The following is a 20,526-nucleotide window of genomic DNA, read 5'->3' on the forward strand; positions in this document are numbered from 1 at the left end:
GAAGGTCTTTGACTCACCATTCAATCAGACTGTTTTCTTATTGTTGAATTTTAAGAGTTCTTTGCATAATTTGAATGAGAGTCCTTTATCATAGTGGTCTTTTGATAATATTTTTCCCCAGTCTGTAGCTTGTCTTTTCATTATCTTGACAGTGTCTTTGGCAGAGTACAAATTGCTAATTTTAATGAAATCAATTCCTTCTTTCGTGGATCATGCTTTCAGTGATAAATCCAAAAAGTCATTGCCAAACCCAAGGTCATCTAGATTTTCTCCTACATTATCTTCTAGGAGTTTTGTAATTTTATATTTTCCATTTAGGTCTGTGATCTGTTTTGAGTTCATTTTTGTGAGGGGAGGAATGTTTATTTTTAGATTCATTTTTACATGTGGATGTCTAGTTTTCCTCCCACTGTTTATTTTTAAAACTATATTTTCTCCACTGTGTTGTCTTTGTTTTTTTGTCAAAAATCAGCTGACTGTATTTATGTGGGTCTATATCTGGGCTCTCTTCCGTTCCATTGATCTGGTTGTCTATTGTATTGGCACTAACAGACTCTCTTGATTACTGTAGCTTTATTTTCAATCTTGAAGTCACATAGTGTTGGTCCTTGTTTTTCCTCGATATTTGTTGGCTTTTCTGGGTCTCTTGCCTCTCCATATAAACTGTATAATCAGTTTCTCAATATTCACAGAATAACTTGCTTCATAGATTTTCTTTCCCAGAATGTCATACAGTTGAAATCATAAAATATGTAGCTTTTTCATAATGGTTTCCTTTACTTGGCAATTTGCATTTAAGATCCTTCCATGTCATTTTATAGCTCAATAGCTCATTTCCTTTTTCATGATTGAGTAATATGTCATTATCTGGATTATTTTGACTGAGATTGTGTTAAATCTATACACTAAGTTGAAAATAACTGACATCTTGACAATATTGAGTCTAACTATCCATGAACATGAAATATCTATTTGTTTAGTTCTCTTTTGGTTTCTTTCATCCGAGATTTTTAGTTTTTCCTATATAGATCTTCGACATATTTTGTTACATTTATACCTAAGTATGTCATTTATACCTAAGTATTTCATGATACCATTTACATTTATACCTAATGTAAATGGTATCATGATTTAACTTTTAAATTTCATTTGTCCATTCCTGGTACTGGTTGAGCATCACTAATCTGGAAATTTGAAATCCAGAATGCTCCAAAATCCAAAATTTTTTGAGCACCAACATGATGTTGCAAATGGAACATTCCACATCTGACCTATGTAAAATGAAGTACACAACACACAGTTTCTTCCCCAAGGGAAAAAGGACCCTCTCAGGCACCTTTGGCTGTGATATTTATTTTCCCGCACATGCCCAGATTCCCCTATGCAAGCACAACCATAAAGGATCATAAAATGGCACATGTGTAGGCTGCACATGCCAATGGCAGCTTCTCCACATGCAAAGAGAGATTTCTATGACCATTGTTGATGGGCAGATGACTCTGGAAAAAAATATTTTTAAAAACCATGAAGCAGAATGTCTGCTCATCCACAGAGGACCCACTTACTGGTCCCTAACCACTTCTGATGTTTCCTCTCACCAAAAAAAAAAAAAAAAAAAAGAGAGAGAGACAGTTACATTTTAATCAAAGCACAGCATCGTGGTGGAAACTGAAAGCCTGCCACTGTTTTCCTTGCTGTTGTTTAACAGCTGATACTGGTATTCTGGAGAGGCTACTGTGATGCTTAGTTACTCTGAACATGTAATTTTTTTCACTGTATTAGTAACATGTCATGTTTTTTACTGCTAAGTACTTAGGTGTGAATAATTGTAAGAAAATGATTGCTTATTGGTAGCATATAAATCCAGAGTCAGGAGTGAGGCTGATGCCAAACAACTACAGCTTGTCCACATGGGTGACACACTTTGCCTTCCATAGGCTTGATGTACACAAACTTTGTTTCATGCACAAAATTATTAAAATGTTGTATAAAATTACCTTCAGGTTATGTGTATAAGGTATATATAAAACACAAATGAATTTTATATTGAGACTTGGGTCCCATCCCCAAGATATCTCATTATATATATGCAGATATTCCAAAATCTGAAAACATCTGAAGTCTAAAATACTTTTGGTCTCAAGCATTTCAAATAAAAGATACTCAACCTGTATATAGGAAAGCAATTGACCTTTGTATATTAATCTTGTATCCTGCAACCTTGCTATAATCAAGTATTAGTTCTAGAAGTTCTTCAGTTGGTTCTTTCAGATTTTCTAAATAATCATGTCATCTGTAAACAAAGACAGTTTTATTTCTTCCCAATCTGTATACCTTTTATTTCCTTTTCTTGTCTTATTGTATTATCAAGTATTTTTAGTATGATGTTAAAAAGCAGGGGTGGAGAATACATTCTTGCTTTGTCCCTGATCTAAGTGGGAAAATTTAAAGTTTCTCACCATTAAGGATGATGTGAACTCTAGGTTATTTGTAATATTCTTTATCAAGTTGAAGAAGTTCCCATCTATTTCTAGTTTACTGAGAATTTTTATCATGAATGGGTATTGGATTTTGTTAAAAGCTTTTTCTGCATTTATTGATATAAGCATGGGATTTTTCTTCTTTAGCCTGTGGTTATGCTAGATTACATTCATTGATTTTTAAATGTTGAGCCAGCCTTGCATACCTGGGATAAATCCCACTTGGCTGTGGTATATAATTCTTTTTATACCTTGTTGGATTAAATTTTCTAATATTTTGTTGAGGATATTTGCATTTATGTTCATGAGATATATAGGTCTGTAATTTTCTTTTCTTGCAATGGCTTTCTCTGCTTTGATATTAGGGTAATGTCAGAAGTGAAAGACATCGTAGAGAATTAGTATAATTTCTTCCTTTATATGTTTGGTAGAATTCACTAGTGAACCTATCTGGGTCTAGTGCTTTCTGTTTTGAAAGTTTATTAGTTATTTATTGTTTCTTTCTTTTTTTTTTTTTCAATGGAGTCTCACTGTTGCCCAGTCTGGAGTGCAGTATTACAATCTCATCTCACTGCAACCTCCACCTCCCTGGTTCAAGCAATTCTCCTCCCTCAGCCTCCCGAGTAGCTGGGACTACAGGCATGTGCCACTACGCCTGGATACGTTTGTTTTTTTTTTTTTTTTTTTGTATTTTTAGTAGAGGTGGGGTTTCACTATGTTGGTCAGGCTGGTCTCCAACTCCTGACCTCAAATGATTCACCCACCTCGGCATCCCAAAGTGTTACTCAGTTTCTTTAATAGATAAAAGCCTATTGAATTATCTGTTTTTCCTTGTATAAGTTTTAGCAGATTGTATCTTTCAAAGAATTCTTCCATTTCATCTGGGCTATCAAATTTGTGAGCATAGCATTATTCATAATATTCCTTCGTTATTTTTTAACATCCATAGGACATATAGTGATGTCCCCTCTTTTATTCCTGATATTAGTAATTTGTGTCCTCTGTTTTTCTGAGTTTGCCAGCTAGAAGCATATGATTTTTATTGATCTTTTTAAAGAAAACTTTTTTTGTTTCATTGATTTTTCTCTGTTGATTTTCTGTTTTCAATTTCACTAATTTATTCTTTTATTTCTTTTATTTTGTTTATCCTTTGCATTTAATTTTCTCTTTCTTTCCTTGTGTCCTAAAGTGGAAAGTTGGATTATTTATTTTAGATCTTCCTTCTTTTCTAATCTATACATTCAGCCCTGTAAATTTTCCTCTAAGCACTGCTTTTGCTGCAGCTCACAAATGTTGGTAAATTATATCTTCATTTTTATTTAGTTAAATATATTTTTTAAATTTCTCTCGAGAGGTTTTTCTGAGCTCCAAGTGTTATTTGGAAGTATGCTGTTAAATCTCCAAGTATTTTGGGATTTCCAGCTATCTTTCTATTATGGATGTCTAATTTAATGCCATTGTGGTCTGAGAGTAGACACTGTATAATTTCTATTTGTTTAAATTTGTTAAGGTGTGTTTTGCGGACCAGAATATGGTCTATCTTGGTGAATATTCCCTGTGGGCTTGAGAAGAATGTGTGATCTGCTGTTGTTTGATGAAATATTCTATGGACGCCAATTGTGTCCAGTAGAATGATGGTGCCATTAAGTGCTATTAAGTTCAGTTATATTCTTACTGATTTTCTGCTGTTGTCTCTGTCCATTTTTGATTCAGGGGTGTTAAAGTCTCCAGCTGTAATATTGGATTTATCTTGTTCTCCTTCTGTCAGTTTCTGCATCACGTATTTTGACACTGTTGTTAGGTGCATGTAGTGTTAAGGATTACTATGTCTTGTTGGAGAATTGATCCAGTTGTCATTAGGCAATGCCCCTATTTATTCTGATAACTTTTCGCACTCTGAAGTCTGTTTTGTCTGAAATTAACATGGATATCTTTTGATTAGTGTTATCAGGGTATCTCTTTCTTCATTCATGTACTGTTCATCTACTTGTGTGTGTATATTTAAAGTGAGTTTCTTGTAAACCCACTAGTCGTGTGTCGTCTTATCAACTCACAGTCTTTTAATTTGTATATTTATACCATGAATTTTCAAAGTGATGTGTGATAGTCAGGTTAAATTCTACTGCATTTGTCACTATTTTATTATATTTGTTGCCCTTGTTCTTTGTTATTTTTTCTGTCTTCTACTCTTTTTCTGTCATTTGTGGTTTTTATTGGCATTTTTTATTTCCTATTTTCTCTCCTTTCTTAGCATATCAATTGAACCTCTTTTTTTGCTTTTTTAAATGGTTGCATTGGAGTCTGCAATATTTATTTACAATGAATTCAGGCTCACTTTCAAATAACACTATGCTGCTTTGCAAGCCGTATGAGTACTTGTAATAACAAAATATTTATTTCTCCCTCCTGTTTTTTGTATCATTGCTATCATTTATTTCTCTTTGACATGAGTATTATAAGTGTATGTAAACACACACACAGACATAAGCATAAAATGATCAAATACATTATTTTAAACAGTTATTTCTTAAATCAATTAATAATAGCAAAAATAAAAGTTTTAAGTGTACTGCCATTCCTTCTCTGATGCTTTTCCTTTCTTTCAGTAGATCTGAATTTCTGACCTATATTATTTTCCTTCTCTCCAAAGAACTTTTTAAAAACATTTCTTGCAAGGCACATTTACTGGCAACCAATTCACTGAATTCTTTCTTGCTTGAGAAATCTTTATTTATTCTTCACTTTTGAAGGATAATTTCACAGAGTACAGAATTCTAGGTTGGTAGGTTTTTTTCTGTCAACACCTTAAATATTTCACTCTCTTGCTTGCATTTTCTTTTGAAAATTCAGATGTAATTCTTTTTTTTTTTTTTTTTTTTGGTCCTTTATAGATAATGTGTTTTTTTCCCTCTGACTTCTTTCAGGATTTTTTCTTTATATTTTATTTTATGTGGTTTGAAAGTGCTATAACTAGGTGTCATTTTTCTGGCATCTATCCCGCTTGTTGTTCTCTCAGCTTCCTGGATCTGTAGTTTGGTGTCTGACAATAATTTGGAGAAATTCTCAGTCATTATTGTTTCCAATATTCCTCTGTTCTTTTCTATCTTTCTTTTCCTTCTAGTGTTACCATTACATATATATAATTGTCCCACAATTCTTGCTTTGAAGTTGCCCTACAATTCTTGGATATTCCATTATGGATTTTTGTTCTAATTTTTTTTTTCTGTTTGCTTTTCTTTGGTGGAGATTTCGGCTGAGATATCCTCAAGCTCAGCGAGTCTTTCTTCAGCTGTGTCCAGTCTCCTGATAAGCACATCAAAGGCATTCTTCATTTCTGGTACAGTGTTTTTGATTGCTAGCATTTCCTTTCTGGTCCTTTCTCTTGGCTTACGTTGCCCATCTGTTCTTATATACTGTCTAGTTCATACATTAAAGCCCTTTGTATATGAATCATAATTGTTTTGTATCCCTGGTCTTATAAATCTAACATCAGTTGCCACATCTCAATCTGGTTCTGTTGCTTGATCTGTCTTTTCAAACTGTGATATTTTCTTGATACCAGACATAATGGACTGGGTAAAAAGAACTGCTGTAAATAGGCCTTTTGTCCTGTGGGGGCCACGGGGCCATGAGTATGCTATAGTCCTGGGATCAGGTCTCTGTCTTTCAGCGAGCCTGTACCCTTGGCCTGTGAACTTCCCCAGTGCTTTTCAGTTTCCCCCACTTCTCTGTAGGTGAGACAGGATGGCTACAGTGGGCTGAAGTTGGGTATTTCCCTTGCCCCAAGTAGGTAAAGCTCTGATAAAACCCCAATGAGGAACATATATGGTGGGTGGCTCAAGCCTGTAATCTCAGCACTTTGGGAGGTGAAGGCAGGCAGTTGCTTGAGGTCAGGAGTTTGAGACCAACCTGGCCAACATGGTGAAACCTTGTCTCTACTGAAAATACAAAAATTAACTGGTGGTGATGTCACACACCTGTAATCCCAGCTACTTAGGAGGCTGACGCAGAAGGATTGTGAAACTCCGTCTCAAAAAAACACACACACACACACAAACAAACAAACAAAAAACCTCAGTGGGTGAGCCTGTGGATAACTAGTTTCTCCTGTATGTGGATCTTATTAAGCACGGAATGCTCCGGCATGTTTCACAGTGGTTCCTCTTCCCCTCCACCTGCCAGAAGCACTAGTGGATTTTTCTCTGATATTCACTGTGAAGATAGGGAGCTCCTTGAGGCACAACTCACAAAGGTGCGGGGCCCCCCAGTGACTGGGCCCCTGCAGTTCTTACCTCTCAGGCTGTCCACACTGAACCTTCAGCACGCATCAGGTACAGTTCAAGCTCTCCTAGCCCAGCACTGCTTCCCACAGAGGCTGCTGCTCGGGGATTTCTGATATTTCCCTGTTGATCTCTTCAGTTTGGGGGGCAGCAGTTTGCCCTGTGACCTCAGGTCTCTTACAGATCTAAGAAGAGGAGTTGTTTTTTCAGTTTGTTCACCTTTTTGACTCGTTGTTAAGATGGAATGGTGACTTTCAGCTTCTTACATTCTAGACTGGAAGCTGGACGTCCCTCTGTTGGCTGTCTTGATTGAATGGTGTGTGTGCTAACACACCTTTAGCAACTACCTTCTAATGACAGTTACTGTATCTTCTGTATTTAACTAAAAGCCCCAGGCACTGTTTTGTTTTATTCAACTCATCAAGGAACATTTGTGTTATTTACGTTTTTAGCCTAAATGTAGAAATTTACCATGTGTGTGTATCCATGGTCCCGACTGTTGACTGTACTTGTGAACTATGATCCTGTCACCACAGGTATCTGTCCCTTTCACTGTTGCATTGCCTGCAAATCAACTTTCTTTACAAAAGAAAGGTAAATTTTTGATATTTGGTTTTTCAACATGTAAAAAAAAATTCAGAGTGGAAATATACATGTCACTCAGAAGCATAAGAAACTTGCATGCCTCTTGCTTTCTTCCTGAATTTGTTTTCTGGTTTATAAGACAATTCTATTATGAAACTATTAAATACTTGGTATTCACTGATATTATTTGAAAAATAGGAGAGAAGAAAAAAATAGGAGAAAATAAAAATAAAAATGTTATACCTCAAACTTTTTCTAGGTATATATAGGTATAGATATAGATATAGATTTAAAATTTTTAAACAAAAAATTGGAAAATTAATTATGACATTCCACTTTACAGACACCATGCAAATAACTATCAAATTCACTAACTAAATTATGGTACATTCACATAAAGGAAGGTCACTGTGTAGTTAGTGAGGGAGATCTGTATGTACTGTCACTAAATGTCCTTTAGACTAAATTAAGTGGAAAACAGCAAGATACAGAGAAGCGTGGTGAGTCCACTGCCATTTATATCTTTTTAAAAGGTATGTGTGTATGTGTGCATATGTACGTATGCAGGTATATATACATACTTAGGCACATATCTCTGTACTTCTGGAAGGCTGTGTAAGAAACTTCTTGGCTGGGCATGGTGCGCACACCTGTAATTCCAGCACTTTGGGAGGCTGAGGTGGGAGGATCACTTCAGCCCAGGAGTTTGAGACCAGCCTTGGCAGCATAGTGAGACCTTGTCTCTACAAATAATAATGAATAAAATTAGCTGTGTGTGGCGGCACACACCTGTGGTCCAATCTACTCAGGAGGCTGAGGTGGGAGGATTTGACCCTGGAAGGTCAAAGCTGCAGTGAGCCGTGATCGTGCTACTGCACTCCAGCCTGGGCAACAGAGCAAGACCTCATCTCAAAAACAAATAAACAAACAAAAAGAAACTTACTAATGATTGCTTTGTGGAGGGTAAACTGAAAGACAAGAGATCAGGACTGGGATTTGTTTTTTGAATTTATTATATTTTATTTTCTTTCATTTATTGAGATAGAGTCTAGCTCTGTTGCCCAGGCTGGAGCGGAGTGGCATGATCTTGGTTCACTGCAACCTTCACCTCCTAGGTTCAAGCAATTCTCATGCCTCAGCCTCCCAAGCAGCTGGGATTACAGGTGTGTGCCACCATGCCCTGTTAATCTTTTTTTTTTTTTTTTAAGTAGAGACAGGGTTTTGCCATGTGGGCCAGACTGGTCTCAAACTCCTGGCCTCAAGTGATCTGCCTAACTTGGCCTACCAAAGTACTGGGATTATAGATGTGAGCCACTGTGCCTGGCCTATTTTTTGAAGTGTGTGTGTGTGTGTGTGTCTGTGTGTGTGTGATGGAGTCTCGCTCTTGTCACCCAGGATGGAATGCAGTGGCACAATCTCAGCTCACTGCAACCTCTGCCTCCCAGGTTCAAGCAGTTCTCCTGTCTTAGCCCCCTGAGTAGCTGGGACTACAGGCACACAACACCATGCCTGGCTAATTTTTGTATTTTTAGTAGAAAGGGGTTTTACCATGTCGGCCAGGCTGGTCTTGAACTCCTGACCTCAGGTGATCTGCCCACCTCAGCTTCCCAAAGTGCTGGGATTACAGACGTGAGCCACCATGCCTGGCTTGTTTTTTGAATTAAATATTAACGTTTCTCTTAATTTCCATTATTTCTCTCCTATATCATTTTTAATGACGGAGTGTATTTCACTGAGTGCACAGTACCATACCTTATTTAACCAGTCCCCTTTTGCTTTGCATTTGTCTCCAGTTTTTCTCTAGTATAACAAACACTGTAATGAAGGTCTTCAGTGACAAATCTCCCTGCACTCTTGATTTTTCTTAGAATGGAGTTCCTAACTATGGCATTGTTAGCTCAGAGGGTACACAGGCTTCCAAGGCTTTGATGTTTGATAGGAATCACCAAACTGCCTGCCCTACGTTTGTATCCGCACCAAAAATGGGAAAGTGCCTGTTGTGTGTGTACTGGCCGGCACCGTGAGTTGGTTTTATATTTCTCATTGCTAATTTGACTGGCAGAAGGCAGAAAGGGGGAATCTTCCTGTTTAAAACTGTATTTCTTTGATTATTAGCCAGGTATGCCATTTTAAAATATGTTTAATGGAAATTTGCTTTTCTTCTTTCATGAGTTCCCTGATTTTTGGCCTTGGCCTATTTTTCTCTTAAGGTATTTGCCTGTCTTTCCACTGTTTTTCTAAGTCTTTATATAGTAAAAACATTAAGCCTTTGTCTCATGTATTCTGCAAGTATTTTTCTAGTTTGTTTGCCTTTTTGTTTTGTCTCGCTATTTTTAACATAGAGAATTTAGTTTTGCTGCCAAATCTTTGTTATCATACCTTGAAATACCTTCCCCAGTTCAAGATTAAACATCCATTCATATTTTCTTCTTGGACATTCAAGTTTAATCCTTATGGAATGAATTTTGGCATATATAGTGGATTAGAGAGCTAATTTTATTTTTTTTAATGATTAGCCAATTTTAGTCTCATTTTCTAACTGATTACTGCTGGTATATGAGAAAGCCAATGATTTTTATGTATTTATCCTAAAATTGGCAGCCATTCTCCAATTCTTATTTATTTTAATATTCACTTGCTTCTATATTTTTCTGGGTAGACAATTATCTACGCTTCTTTCTAATATTTATTCTTCTTGTCTTATTTTTCTATTTATTTGGCTCTAATTTCTAGACCAGTGTTAGATACCAGTGTGGATATCATGGTATTTTCAAAAGAAAGAGAGAGAGAAAGGAAGAGAGGGAGGGAGGGAGGGAAGGAAGACAGAAGGAAGGAAGGAAGGAAGGAAATCTGATTATTTTCTTTTTATTTTATTTTATTTTTTTGAGATGGAGTTTTGCTCTTGTTGCCCAGGCTGGAGTGCAATGGTGTGATCTCGGCTCACTGCAACCTCTGCCTCTCATGCTCAAGCAATTTTCCTGCCTCAGCCTCCTGAGTAGCTGGGATTACAGGCATGCACCACCAAGCCCGGCCAATTTTGTATTTTTAGTAGAGATGGGGTTTCTCCGTGTTGGTCAAACTGATTTCGAACTCCTGACCTCAGGTGATCCACTTGCCTTGGCCTCCCAGAGTGCTGGGATTATAGGCATGAGCCACCATGCCTGGCCTAATTCAGTATTTTCTTTTTTGTTTTTAATTTTTATAAAATTAAATTTCTGTCTCGTGATATTTTGCCGTTTGACAGCTCTGGCGTGTGGGAAGCCTTTGGTTACCTTTCCCTTTGTGTGATCAGGAAGCCTTAGGCCCTTAGGCTGATCTGAGCTGGGCCCATCATGGCTTGGGCCTCTGCTGGTGGTGAGCTGGAGAGGCTGGTTGGGCACAGAGTTCTGGGGCATTCTGTGGGCACCTCCCCCAAGCCACGCTGGTGCCCTCGTGGTGATTAGAAAAGCCCCCCACACTCACGGCTGAGCTCTGCTGGAGGGACACTCTGCTTAATGCCCTCAGACCTGAGGCTAACTTTGGGGCCGTGTGAAGTGATAGGATGCTCTCAGAATGCTTTTTACATTTTCTGGCCTATGATGTCAGTTGGAAAAAGCGGCATTGTAAAGTCGTAAATCTTTTTGGTTTGGGTGTTTTTGAAGCTGGGGGTTTGGGAGAGAGGACGGGGAAAGCAAGGGATGTGATTGCCTCTGGTGACCCCCACGCTCTCCTTGTTCTCTTGGGAGAGGGCAGTTTGGATGAGGTATGGGAGGAGCTTCCCAGCACAGAGCCAGCCCCCCTTCCCCCTACATGTGATCCCAGATGGGCTGTCCAGCTCTGTTAGATCAGTGCTGCCTTACCTCGGATGGACACCAAACCGTGTGGCCTCTCAGCTCCTGGTGAAGCAGTTTCTCTGATGATTTCATGGACCCCACCAGCCTAAAACATCTCTCCCTTCAACCCCAAAAGAGGCCTGCAAGTCCCAAATTGCTCCTTTGCGTTACAGCATCAGAGGCTCCTTGGAAAGGCGGGTGGCGTGCTCAGCTCTGACGGGGGCTTCTCCATGAGGCCACTCTTGGCTGTCTCTTCCTTAGCCTGTTAAAGTCACACATGGGCCAGCTGGTCTACCAGAGAACAAATAACGGGGGGATGTTTAGGCAGACAGGCCTTGGGGGGTTCCACGATGCACCTGGCTGCCGAAGGAAGGATTATTTTGGAGGAGGGAACAGAGGTTTGCCAAAGGCCCTTTGGGGTGACACCCATCTTGCCCAGGTCATTGCTGTAGTGGCTCTGTCCCCCGCCCTTTTTTTTGAGGCGGAATCTCACTCTGTCACCCCAGCTGAAGTGCAGTGGTGCAACCTCGGCTCACTGCAACCTCCGCCTCCTGGGTCAAGTGATTCACCTGCCTCAGCCTCCCCAAGTAGCTGGGACTACAGGCACATAGCACAATGCCCGGCTAATTTTTGTATTTTTAGTAGAGATGAGGTTTCATCATATAGGTCTCTAAATCCTGATCTCAGGTGATTGACCTGCCTGAGCCTCCCAAAAGTGCTGGGATTACAGGCGTGAGCCACCATGCCCAGCCCTCTGTCCCTCTTGACACTTGTGGCAGCTGTTGTCTCCCTCCCTGAGGGCTTCCCTCTGGTCACATCCCCCTGTGGGTCCCCATCTCTCCTCAGTCCTTTTTCTCTCCCTCTCTCCTTCCCACACTGCCCTGCCATCCACCTCTGTATCTGCTGGCACCTGTGACAGTGTCCTGAGTATTCCCTTCCTCACTGACTGCCCGTCTCCCAGTCTTGGCTCCCCTAAAAGCCCGCCTTTCCTCCTTGCTCCCTGCCTCTTCCTTTCTCCTTCCATCTGTTTCCACTTTGTGCATTTATACTTGGTATTGTTTAATATTCCAAAGAATTTAAGAGGGTTATTGAAAGCTTTATGTGCCCATGACTCTAAATAAATGTAGTTGGATTGGATTATTTTTTTGTTCTTGGATGGAGCCAGAATCTTAAAGCCTTTTATACTTAGCTGAATTTATTTTTATTCCAAATATTTTTATTTCATTAAATAAATAATAAGAGTTGCATTTTCAAGCCCTAACTCTATGGTACATTGCCAGGCTGTCCCATTTGGGGCTCTTTGCAGCTACAGTCAATAGTGTCAGAAAGAGAGGGCACTGGCTGGGCACAGTGGCTCTCACGCACGCGATGGCTCACACCTGTAATCCCAGCACTTTGTAGCCTGAGGCAGGCAGATTGCCTGAACTCAGGAGTTTGAGACCAGCCTGAGCAACATGGGGAAACTCCGTCTCTACCACAGAAATTAGCCGGGTGTGGTGGCGCGTGCCTGTAATCCCAGCTACTTGGGAGACTGAGGCACGAGAATCTCTTGAACCCAGGAAGCGGGGGCTGCAGGGAGCTGAGATCACACCATTGCACTCCAGCCTGGGTGTCAGTGTGAGACTCCACTTCCCCACTCAAAAAAAAAAAAAAATGAAAGAGCAGGTGCTCCTGGGAGAAGATGTCAGATACCTGAAAGGATAATGCACTCTTCTTGGACTCATTCCTGGGAATCTCTTCCAAGCCTCCACAGTACTAACCAGTGTCTTGCTTCCTTTTGCGCTGTGTGTGTGTCCACGTGTTTGTGTCCATGGTGGGCCCGGAACTGCAGGACGAGATTCTGACGGTGCTCAGGAGAGTGGATGAGAACTGGGCGGAAGGCATGCTGGGAGACAAGGTCGGGATCTTCCCGCTCCTGTACGTGGAGGTAAGGCCGCGCCGCACTCCCACACTCTCCTCCTCCTTGCCTACCCATGTTTCACCACAGTGGTGTCACCTGACCTTGAAGCCCCTTTTCTAAAAGAGAAAGAGGCTCCTCCACAGTAGCCTCTGGCCAGAGAGCTGCCGTGTGTGGGTTTTGTTTCACATCATGGGGTCAGCGCTGTGAGCGCTGCCTTGGCCAGTTTTGAATGATCTGCCACAGGTCCGGCTACAAATCGTCTCACCACATGGGCAGTGGCGCCAGGGCCCCCGTGTGCACCTTCCCCATTTTCTCAAGGGACATCTGCGCCTGGCACCCATGCGTCTGAGACTCCCCGAAGTGCCGCTGCTCTTATCTCACCAGTGCCAGAGGGGAAGAACCCATCCCAGGGCAGCATTTTCCCTCCCACTGCACACGGTTCAGACAGAGACATTGCTGGCCATCCGCAAAGTCCTCCTTGGACTCTGGGTTGTTGGGCAACTCCTCTGCCTGAGAGGCACCAGAGCAAAGGTGCTTTGAGGCTAGTTCCAGACCTACTAATTTCCTTTCCCTTTTCTGTAACTAAAGGACCAGGTTTCTAGTGAGTACATTTGGGGTAGCTGCTGCACGGGGAGCATCTTAGCACATGTGTCTTCAAAACACCTGCTAACCACGGGCTATGTGTGTGTGTGTAGGAGTATTTGCCTATGGTGTGTGTGTCTGCCATTTGTCAGTGCAAGGCCACATGTGCACACTGTGAGCTGACCACATGCTTTCATCCTGTAACCACCAGTGTCATCCCATAAGAGTGGCTTCAGTGAATTCTTCCTGAGTGCTTGCTGTGTGCCAGACACTTGTAAGTACTTGCTCATTTAATCTCAGCAACACTGGCATATGAAAACCATGAATGCCCCTGCTTTACAGATGAGCAAACAGAGGTGTAGAGAGGTTATGTAGCATTCTCAGGGTCCCACAGCCTAGGAGTGGCAGAACCAGGGTTTGAGCACAGGCCTCTAGGTCCTAGACTCAGCCCTTTGCTCTCCTGCCCTTGCACCACCTCCTGCCTCTACACTGTCTCTGGGCTAATGAACTGCAGTTTACTCAGCTCGGTGCTGGGCTCCATGCGCCTCCCTGCCTGATACACTTGAGGGCTTCAGAGTTGACATCAAAAACCCACAGGTGACATGGCCAGCTTTGCCACACCTACCACACAGTGTGCAGGTACTTCAAGATGTTTGTTTAAAACATCTGTCAATCCCACAGTGCCTACTGGATAAAGTCCAAATGCTTTAGCTTGGCATTCAAAGCCCTTTGCAGTTTGGCCATAGTCTATTTTGCAGCCTCTCCTCTCATTTCCTTCCCTCTTCCCCAAATATTCTGGACCAGTGGTTCTCTCTCATTTAGTTTGGATGTGCTGCCCAGGCCATCTGAGGCCTTCCCACGGCAATGGCAGATAATTCACACACACACACTCTCTCTCTCTCCCTCTCTGTCTCTGTCTCCTGTAAGATTCACAGCACTCCGTAAGTTTCCATGTATTTGTGCATTTGCTTCAGCTTCTCTGTCCTGCTGCTTAAGATCAAAGAACTTAATGCATGAATCCCACTTACAGTGTTGTCTAGAAGTCAGAAATCTGAGCTCTTGGACATTTTTAGCTGGCAAAACTTTTTCTCTGGGCAGAATCTTATTGGGTTACCCAACATAGACATGAATATTCACAGAACCGTCGTTACGATGGCCCCAAACAGCATACCACTCAAGTGTACATCAGCAGTGGGCTGGCTGAGGAAAACGTGGCATATCCACACAATGGAACACTCTCCCGCCCTGGATGTGAACAGAAGAGTGATGCCTTTAAGGACATAGACAAATCTCCAAGACAAATTTTTGAAAGAAGCTAGTCATAAAACTATATGCTGCATGGGTTTTATTTGAGGTTCAAAGGCAGGCAAAACTCCTCTGCTGTGACGGAAGTCAGAGCAGTAGTGACCCTGGGGATTCTGACTGGAAGAGGTGAGGAGGGTCTGGGCTGCTGGAACAGTTTTGTGTCATGATCTCGGGAGTGGCTGCACAGATTATGCAGCTGTAAAATGGTGTCTAGTTAGGGTTTGTGGACTTTCCTTTTAACTGCAATTTCAAAAGCTAAGAGCAGATATTACAGGGCAGGTAAGCTCTTACCAAGGCAGCTGGCAGTAGCGCCGGCGGCTGAAGGCTGCACTGGGCCCCTCAGCCCCTCCTCTGGAAGAGGCTGCCAGGCACCATCGGGAGTCCGTAAGTGGGTGCAGGCCTGAGACCCAGTCCAGCAGGCTGTCTGTAATCTCTTCCTGGTTCCATAGGCACAGTCAAAGCCAAACTGGGTAGTCGGCCGCATCTGTGCCTTCCTGCCGCATGACTGCCCATGGGCCTGAAAAGCCCCCTTAAAGCCCTCCTCCCTCAGGGCCATGGGTGGGCTCCTCCATCGTTCTGCCCCACAGCCCCACCTGCTCCCACACCCACTCACAGGTTCTGCCTCCACTTTTGGGCACAGCCCCTTCCGCCCACCTGGATAGGAAGGCCTGGACTGTCCTGGAGGCTCAGAGACACAACCTTCTGCCCAGCAGCCTTAGGCAGGGGCCCCACTCCCGCTCCTGCGCCTTCCTGAGATGGCTGCCCATGCAGTGGTGGGCCCCACGCCACATACCCATGGCCTGGCGTCCTCGACTCTGACACAGGCTCCCAGGCTCTCCACAGCCACTGAAGACCAGCCTGAGCAGGTGTTTCCTGGGACTTTTCATTGTGTATGTACTGACTGCTTGCACCCCACACACCACATTCATCCTGGTGGATTGGAAAGTCACGGTTTGGCCCAAACTGCTTCCCTCTGGGAGGCCGCAAGGCATTTGAGGTGGGAACTTGGGTGTTTGTAGGGTTCCTGAGAGAGTCAGACACACCTGTCAGGAGGGAGACTGACCTACTGCACAGGCAGCTGGCACAGTGCCCAGTGATGCTTGTCCCCTGGTGCATGAAGGAATGTGGCGGACCCGTCACCTCACACTGGAGGGTTTCTTCTTTCATGCTCACATAAGCTTGGATTGCACCAAGTTCTCCTCCACAGCTGCTCCACCTCGGACGTGCAGGAACTTGGCAGGGTTCTGCACAGCGCACAGCTGCCCTGTGGGGCTCATCAAGGGACTCTCACCTCACCTGGCCTCACCCAGTCTCAGCTTCCCATCAACGAGAGTGTGCCCTGTGAACTGCACAACGCTCTCCCTCTGCAGCTGTGTCTCTGCCTGGGCCGGCCAGTGACACAGTGAGCCAAAGGGCACACACCTGGCCTGAGGCTGGCCTGACCTTGCACTGGCCTTTCAGAGGAGGTGGGCCCTGCCCTGGACATACCTACACTTCCTCCTGCTGTTCTATAGAAATAGTCGTCTCTCCACAGCCCCTGGCACCCAGCTGCCACAAGCAATCACCCATGAGCTGGGCCTGCTGCCCATAGGAGCTGACCCCATCTGTGCTGTGCTCATCGGAGATGCCTTGCTCCCTGCCCAGCTCCTCTGCCCACGGCTCCGGCCACCGTCCTCTGCCTCCTTGTCCTTTTCTCCCATCCATTTTGCAAAAGGATGCGAGAAACTCTCCTGCAGCCATTTTCATTGGCTATCCCCATGCCAGGACTGAGGACACGTCTCCCTGACACCCGGTTGTCAAATGCTTCATTTATCCTGTGTAGGATACTCAGAAATTGGCTGGTCCCTGCATGGCTGGTGTGTGCATGGGTAGTCACCTAGACAGACCTTCATGCCCCCACCCCACACATGCACATGGTGACAAGGATCCTTAGAAACAGCCAGCATCTCAGCATCTCTGACAGTAAAGTGAGGGGTGGGGAGGAGGAACCTCTTCCTATGTTCCCCCAAGTTTCCATGGTGAACAGTGACCATCCTGTGCCTGGATAGATTCAAGTCTGCAATGGGAGGACAGGCAGAGAGGGGGCGCGGGGTACCTGTCCTGGCAGCCAGCACACCCCCAGGCAGCTCTGCTTAGGAAGGAACAGAGAGCAGTTCAGTGTCTGGGCTATTTTGCTGCCTTTGGATTTGGCTTGGGATAGAAAAGCCGTTGCCTTTCCTCAGGGGAAGGTCTCGAATTCGATTAGAGCTGTAACTGTTTGTTCTTGGCATTTTCCATTGATTGCTTCTATTTGAGCAGCTTTTCAGGGGCATGTGATGGGTGCACACTCCTCCCCACTTGGCTAATAAGAAGTATGAAGCCTGAGGGTGTCAGACCCCTGTGACTAGCAGGGAGTTGGTCTGAATGGGGAGATGCTGGAGCATGTGGCAAGTCACGGGTCAGAGACGGGAGGTAGAGGTGGGGCCCAGCTGATGATGATGAGCCTGCTGGTCGTCCCAGTATCTGCTAACCCAGAAAAAGGCCATGGCATCAGTAGCTGTGGTAAGATCACCCCAGGATCTGGGGAAGAAGCAGAGCTGCAGGGGGCAGAAGATTCAGACTCTGTGATGCCAGACCCAAGCCTCTGTCTGATGTCAGCATGTGCGTGCCTCAGTTGGGTGTTGAGTGAATGTGGTGTGGTGTTTGGGAAAACTCTGGATGCAATGCTATTTGTAGATCCTGGAAAAAATAATGGTGGCCAAAACGAAAATCTTTATTCAGCCAAATAATATAATACCAAGAAAAATAGCAGGAGTTCCTGCTGATCTGAGAGTTCCTATCTTCAGTACAATGATGATAACATGCATCATCAGACTGCTGGGTTCTAAGCCTCAGTCGATGAAGCAACATCAAACTCAGTTTCTCCTGCTCCTGTAGCACAGGTGCCTCCTCATTGCTTTATCTTTTACAAAGAGAGCTATTATTTTGAGCCTCTGCCTCTAAGTATGCTGTTGAGGTGTTTGGTGATGATTTAAAGGCACGACGACAGCTCTCGTTGAGAGTGAATAGCTCTGACGTTGTTAATTGTGCACTCTGTGTTCTGCACTACCTACAGCTCTGCTGTGGTTGGATTTGCCATCTCACCTTGGACTTGTTGGTTTTCAGCCCTTGCCTGGGTCAGGAGGGATGTGTTCAGGGAGGAAGAGAGGAAGGGTGTAACTTCTAATGACGGCCACAAGGAAAGTATCCCAGGTGACGAACTGAAGCTTCTCTCCTCCTCAGCACCTCCAGACCTATCTGATCCTGTGGTTTGGGTGGGTCCATCACCAGCTGAGCTCTGGGTCAGGGGGCTCGTTCATATTCATTTTCCTGGTCTCTGCCTTCCCCTCTCCTTCCAAAGACCCCCTGAGCTTCTCAAAGAGAAACCCAACATGTCAAGAACCACGTGAGCAGTAGGAAAGGGATGGAGGGATGGGGGCTCTAGTGCTCAACTCCCAGTTGACCTTATGCACTCCCACCTGAGACAGGGTTGGAACACCTCTGACTCCTGGTCTTGCCTGTGAACTGGGGGCTGCATGGGCTTATCGAGCTGTGTGATGCTTCTGAGGCTCCCTCCTGCTTCTTTGCATGCCTGGTAATTTTCAGCTGGATACTGACTTTGTAAATTTTACTGTTTGGGGTGTTAGACATCTTGGCATTCCTAAAATGTTCTTGAGTTTGTTTTTTGTTAAGTTACTTAGACTCAGTTTGGTGCTTTTGAGGCTCGCTTTGAGGCTCTGTCTCTGGCCCTCCACATGAAAGGGCCAAGTAGCCTTTCATGTGGAGCTAATTTCTCTACTGCTGAGGCTATAACTTTCTCTACCCCATGCCCCAAGATTTATGAGGCTTCCACTCTGGGAGCTGGGAATGAAAACTATTCTTGGCTTTATGTGAGCTCAGAGATTGCTCTGCCTTCTCCTCGTGGGAAGTTCTTTTCCCAGTGCTGGACAGTTCCCTCATATGAATGCCCTGATCAGCTCTCAGCTGAAGACTCCAGGGGACTTTCTGCACATCTCCAGGACTGTCTCTCTCTGCAGCTCCCTCCTCTCCAGAACTCTGGCCTGCATCCTGTAGCCACCGTGGCCTCCCTAGACTCAGAGCTCTGTCTTCTCAATGCAGGGAGAGGCTGGAGAACCCAGAGACAGTAACAGAGCCCATGTCATGGGCTCTGCCTCTCTTGGCTATTGCTGTCCTGTGTGTTCTGATGTCCCATGTCTGCAGATCTTGTTTCTTAGATTTCTTTTCAGTGTCTGGAGCAGGAGGGTAAAAGTGATTCCCATCATTTCATCTTGGCTAAGCAGATGTTAGCCAGTGATGCTTTAGGAACTTTGAAATAAGATTCAGAGGTTCCCCAGGGCTGAATCTCCCTGCTTCAGTGCCAAAGAATAATAAAAGAAAGGAGTAATCCAGGACTTCTCCTTAGATGAAGAACTGGAAAATGCCATTGAGGTCATTGTTTACCATGGAGAGGGGTTACAACCAAGCTCCAAAGCCCGTGCCATGGTCCCTCTCTCCAGGTGAGCCTCTCGCATGTTTGTTTCACTGCTGGTGTGTTCTCTACACTTCTGCTCACAGATGTGGCCACTGTTTCTAACTCTCAGGATACCCTGATGATGCCACATCGGAGGGGATGTGAAAGTGTGAAGGAAAATACTCAGGGATGTCTACCAGGGAAGGTTGGGGAAGATGCAATTTTGTTTGAAGTTTCATTTTTATTTTTCCTTGCTTTTCTTCATCCTCTGGTTTTATAAGCTCCTGCAGCAGCGACAGCCTGTGGAAGGGATCCCCCAGCCTTAGTGTGGATGCCAGTCCTGCTTGCATTTTGTGTCAGTGTGGACTGTGTCTCTAGGAACACTTTGTAAAGCCCTCCTCTGGGTGAAGCCCAGTCACTGCCAAGAACGCTGGGCAGGAAAGCCAGAGGCAGAGACCAGAAGAAGGCAGGGACCAGGCAAGCACCCAGTGGGGTGTCTGCTGGAGTGTGATGTTGTGTCTGTCTCTGAGCAGAGTGGTCCAAGAGGCAAATTCTTAGACCTGTCAGGGAGACTAAGCGGTGGTCTTGCCTTCACCAACAACCCACTGTTTCCCTTACCCTTCAGTCAGATTAATGACATAAAGAAATAAATGAATGTAAAGAAATGAGACAAGACTACATAAGAGGGAGACTCCAGTCACATTCATGATTCGGGTCTGTACATTTTCTTGCTGGGATCTGACCCTCAAGGCGTGATCCACACATGCATGGTGTTAATCATAGTTTGGGTTTGTTTGTCCCCAAAGAAAATAGGTAGGTGCCTCAGTACCAGCTCACCCTGATTTTGCTCTCCTTTAATTCTTTTCGAACTCTTTGTGAAATTAGCATCTTAGAATATCTCACATTCCATAGCTGCTGGGAGTCTTGTTGTTGTGATTGTTTTGTCTCCCTAACCCCCTTTAAGGCCAGACCTGTAACGCACAATTCCTTCCCTTCTAGGTCCTGGCACAGTGCATGGCCCAGGTGGGCGCCCTGTACAACAGTGCAGTGTTGTTGGGTTGTGGTTCAGTGTTTTACAGAGCTCATCAAGCTT

The 20,526-nt window shown here is 43.9% G+C and overlaps 1 protein-coding gene across 1 annotated transcript in view; it reads left to right on the forward strand.

Annotated features, from left to right (window-relative positions):
- Positions 1 to 20,526, forward strand: part of SH3RF3 (SH3 domain containing ring finger 3) — a 367,719-nt gene that overhangs the window by 223,029 nt on the left and 124,164 nt on the right. The window contains exon 3 of the mRNA XM_012440715.2: positions 12,989 to 13,084. Coding sequence (XP_012296138.2) covers positions 12,989 to 13,084 — 96 coding nt within the window. The remainder of the gene's footprint in view (positions 1 to 12,988; positions 13,085 to 20,526) is intronic.

The sequence above is a fragment of the Aotus nancymaae genome, unplaced genomic scaffold (genome assembly GCF_030222135.1).
Source record: "Aotus nancymaae isolate 86718 unplaced genomic scaffold, 86718_ANA_hifiasm-v0.15.2.pri h1tg000155l, whole genome shotgun sequence".
NCBI classification, from domain to species: Eukaryota; Metazoa; Chordata; class Mammalia; order Primates; family Aotidae; genus Aotus; species Aotus nancymaae.